We start from the raw sequence: 4,820 nt of genomic DNA on the forward strand, positions 1-4,820 counted from the left end.
GGACAGCGGACCCCGAATCCGGGACGTGTCCCGGGCAATCCGGGACGTCTGGTCACTCTATATGTAGCATGTAAGGAGGCTTTACAAACCACAAAAGTTCGGGTCCCCATTGACTTCCATTATGTTCGGAGTTCGGGTCGAACACCCGAACATCGCGGCCATGTTCGGCCTGTTCGGCCCGAACCCGAACATCTAGATGTTCGCCCAACACTACCTCCAACTTCACAGCAATGGCGTTTGCTAATGTCAGCGAGGAGTTGAACTGCTCCATCTGCCTGAATGTCTACCAGGACCCTGTCCTGCTGAGATGTGGCCACAACTTCTGCAGCAGCTGTATAGGAGACGTGCTGGATGCCCAAGAAGGATCTGGCTATTCCTGTCCTCAATGCCGTACGGAGTTTGCAGAGCGTCCTGCACTGCACAGGAACATCGCTTTAAGGAACATTGCAGAGAGTCTCCAGCCTAATATTCCAGAGCAGGAGATAAGTGGAATCTTGTGCAACTACTGCATTAACTCTTCAGTGTCTGCTGTAAAGACATGTGTGCATTGTGAAGCTTCTCTGTGTGAGGGTCATGTGAAGGTCCACAATAAAGCAGCAGAACATGTACTGATAGAGCCGACCACTTGCCTGGAGAACAGGAAATGCTCCGTCCACAAGAAGATCTTGGAGTATTACTGCAATGAGGATTCTGTGTGCATCTGTGTGTCCTGCAGGCTGGATGGAGAACATAAGCAGCATCAGGTGGACTCAATAAATGATGCTTTTGAGAAGAAAAGAGAAAGGTTGAAAAACAGTCTTGATAAGTTGTCCTCACAAAAAGCACAGGCCAAGAGTCATATCCAGATGCTTCTCGACCATGAGAGTAAAATGAAGAAGGATACTGCTTGTGTAAAAAAGACAATCAATACCTTGCTCACAGAAATAAAGACAAAGCTGGATGATCTGGAGCAGAGGATCCTTCATGAAATATATCTACAGGAAGGGCTGGTCTCCTGTTCTGTATCTGATCTTATCAAACATCTGGAAACAGAAGTGGACAAATTCTCCAAGACGATAATGAAAGTTGAGAAGCTTTGCAGTATGACAGATCCATTACACGTATTGCAGGAACATGGAGAGGACAATGACACTATAACAGAGGGACATCAGGAGTCAGAGGGGACAGCAACTGGTGTGAAACATTTCCGTCAAGAAGAGACTTTTATAACATTGTTGCATGGCCTGTCCCGTATTATGAGGGAAGTTAGTATAGATATTTTTGCCCAGACTGATACAGACATCATACTAGACAGAGATACAGCTGGGAATAACGTAAACATCTCTGAGGATCTGAAAAGAGTATCTCATGCAGAACAGCTGAATAATTATCCAGAGAATCCGGCACGATTTATCAATAATCAGGTTTTAAGTGTAACTGTTTTTTCATCAGGGCGACATTACTGGGAAGTGGAAACAGGTAAAACGGGCGGTTTTAGGTTGGGAGTCGCTTATTCCAGCATAGACAAATAAAAAGCTGAGAAAGGTATTGGGAGAAATACAAAGTCTTGGTGTCTTATATGCTCTGAAAACAAGCTTAGTGTTGTCCATAACAATGAGTGGATCAAGTTTGATGCACCAGCCTGCACACCCAGTTTTGGTGTATATCTGGATTATGAGGCGGGGCGACTATCATTTTATGAGCTCTGTGACCCCATCAGATTTATCCACACCTTCACCACCACCTTCACTGAGCCCCTTCATGCTGCGTTTTTAGTATACAGAAGCTTTGCCAAAATCAAGGACTTTAAATGATTAATCAGGTCCAGACCAAAGTGCCCAACACTACGCCCCCATCCTGTTCTAAAGTAAATTAACCCATTAACCATTTCAGCCCGCGGGGATTTTTCACCTTATGCATCAGAGCAATTTTCACCTCCCATTCATTCGCTAATAACTTTATCACTACTTATCACAATTTATTGATCTATATCTTGTTTTTTCCAGCACTAATTAGGTTTTCTTTGGGAGGTACTTTTTGCTAACAATTATTTTTTTTATAAATGCATTTTAACAGGAATATTAAGAAAAAAAATCATTATTTCTCAGTTTTCGGCCATTATAGCTTTAAAATAATACATGCTACCATAATTAAAACCTATGTATTTTATTTGCCCGTTTGTCTCAGTTATTACACCATTTAAATTTTGTCCCTATCACAATGTATGGCGCCAACATTTTATTTGGAAATAAAGGTGCATTTTTTTCAGTTTTGCATCCATCACTATTTACAAGCTTATTATTTAAAAAATGTTCGTAGTATACCCCCTTCACATGCATATTTAAAAAGTTCAGACCCTTAGGTAACTATTTATGGGGTTTTTTTTGTTTTTTGATTGTAATTTTTTTCCATAAACATTTTTATTTGGGTAATTTTTTGGTGTTGGGAAATAAACAGTTAATTTTTAATGTTATACTGTGTGTAAATTGCCTTGAAAAATGTATGTAGATGTAGTTTTACTATTTGGCCACAAGATGGCCACCTTGAGTTTTTTTTTTTCCTTGTGCTTCTTGCTTCCTGGAAGCACAAGGAGGCTGGGAAACATTTTTTTTGCAGAAAGACTGCGGCCTCTGATAAGAGACAGTCGGTTTTTCTGCTGGGGACTTAGATCAGCGAATGGGAACCATGTTCCCGTTCACTGATCCCAGGACTACCGGTGAACGGCACAGGGGCGTGCCCAGGAGCGTGCCGAAGTGCGGCACCACAACAGAGCAGCCACCTGGACGTGATGATCAGTCTGAAGCATAATAAAATTGCTTTTCTTATTTACCATTTATCTTCTACACTATCAGGCAAGCTAAAACGCAGCATCCCCATGGCAGAACGCCGTAATTAAACCCCCAAATCACCTGTGCAAAAATCGGGGAGCGCTTCCTTATAGAGGCCAAGCTTAGCGCTGTAGCTCTGCCTTAACTCGCGTCAATCCCCGCTGATCACCGCCTTTCCCTGCCCCTCTCAGTCTTCTTTCACTGAGAGGAGCAGGGGAGAGGCGGAGATCTGCGTGGATTGACGCTAATGGAGGCAGAGCTACAGCGCTAAGCTCTGCCTCCCTGGGCAGCAAAATCCATGACTTTCAAAGTGGTGGATGTTCGCCCTGGGATTTGGGAGATTTAATTGCGGCGTTCTGCCACAGGGATGCAGCGTTTTAACTTGCTTGATTACATTAATGTGATTTTAATGCAAGTCAATGGGAGTGTGTTTTTAAAAACAAAAATTAATAAACAAGTGCTCTGCAGTGTGTATCTGCTCTCAGAGTAAATGCAACCTTTGTGTTGTTATTATTATTTATTGGATTTATATAGCGCCAACATATTACGCAGTGCTGTACAATAAATAGGATTACAGACAATGATAACAAGGGTGACAGCACAATACAGGTAAGACAATAGATACAACAATACAGGTAATAGCAAAAGTTACACTACACAATGCAGACAGTAGTACAATGCCAGATCATAAACTGGAATGGTAGTGGTAAAAATACAAGTTCCATAATTCTGGGTAAAGTGCACACAGTCAAGTATGATACACAAGGGGAGAGGGCCCTGCCAAAGGATTACAATCTAGAGGGAGGGGTAGGTGACATGAAAGGAGGGGGTGCATCAAGAAGTTCTTGGCAGAGAGAGTTAGAGCAGTGTTGAGTTGATATAGGCCTCCTTGAAGAAGTGAGTTTTGAGTGCGTTTTTGAAGGTGTTGAAGGCGGGGCAAGCCTAATAGGCAGTGGGAGAGAGTTCCACAGGATTGGGGCAGCTCTAGTGAAGTCCTGTAGTCATGCATGGGAGTGTAAGATGTGTTGGGTGGTTAGGGGGAGGTTGTTGGAGGAGCGAAGTGGGAGGCCAGGTGTGTATCTGCTGACCAGATCAGAGATGTAGGGCGTACTGAGCTGGTTACAGGGCGCAGAGATGCCGTTCAGCCTGTATACATTACATCTTGCCACCACCACAGAACTGGTATGCCATAACTTTGTCTGACACACCCTGTGGGTGTGTATATCTATCACCTCTAGTATTTAAACTTGCACCAAACAGGGTGCTTCAGCTCTGACTTGGGTTATTTGCTGGGGGATATTCTGTTAGTGGGGGGTGCACTATATGTTCATTGTATATATGTATAGCACTTTTTGATAAAGCCGCAGGGTGAAACATATTAGAGTCTCAGTATACAAGCACTTTGTAAATAGCACCACCTTTTATTCTCAATCTCCCCAGCTCCAGCTAGGCGACAGGATGTACCTGACTATTGGGCAGATGTACATTGGGGCATAGACTGAGTACGGCCAATACAACTGTCCCCTATTTGATTTAAGGTTCTGATCTTTGAGTGGCATAGCTACACCACACTGCAATTCTTTGAGTGTTGGGGGATAAGCAAAGACCTCCACTTATCTGTTCTTGCATACATATATGGGATCTTCTCAAACAATTATCATATTGTGATAAAGTTCATTATTTTCTGTAATGTACTGATAAACATTAGACTTTCATATATTTTAGATTCATTACACACAACTGAACTAGTTCAAGCCTTTTATTGTTTTAATATTGATGATTTTGGCATACAGCTTATGAAAACCCAAAATTCCTATCTCAAAAAATTAGCATATTTCATCCGACCAATAAAAGAAAAGTGTTTTTAAAACAAAAAAAGTAAACATTCAAATAATTATGTTCAGTTATGCACTCAATATTTGGTCGGGAATCCTTTTGCAGAAATGACTGCTTCAATGCGGCGTGACATGGAGGCAATCAGCCTGTGGCACTGCTCAGGTGTTATGGAGGCCC

The 4,820-nt window shown here is 42.4% G+C and overlaps 1 protein-coding gene across 1 annotated transcript; it reads left to right on the forward strand.

Annotated features, from left to right (window-relative positions):
- The first annotated feature begins 230 nt into the window (after positions 1 to 230).
- LOC137522221 (E3 ubiquitin/ISG15 ligase TRIM25-like) lies at positions 231 to 1,511 on the forward strand. The gene has a single exon (XM_068242252.1). It carries the CDS (start codon positions 231 to 233, stop codon positions 1,509 to 1,511), a length of 1,281 nt encoding a protein of 426 aa, XP_068098353.1.
- Positions 1,512 to 4,820: the final 3,309 nt, after the last annotated feature.

The sequence above is a fragment of the Hyperolius riggenbachi genome, chromosome 6, assembly GCF_040937935.1.
Source record: "Hyperolius riggenbachi isolate aHypRig1 chromosome 6, aHypRig1.pri, whole genome shotgun sequence".
Lineage (NCBI taxonomy): Eukaryota > Metazoa > Chordata > Amphibia > Anura > Hyperoliidae > Hyperolius > Hyperolius riggenbachi.

Bases quoted from the DNA above. Each gene is read 5' to 3' on its own strand.
- LOC137522221 (XM_068242252.1), top strand. From the start codon at position 231: ATGGCGTTTGCTAATGTCAGCGAGGAGTTGAACTGCTCCATCTGCCTG.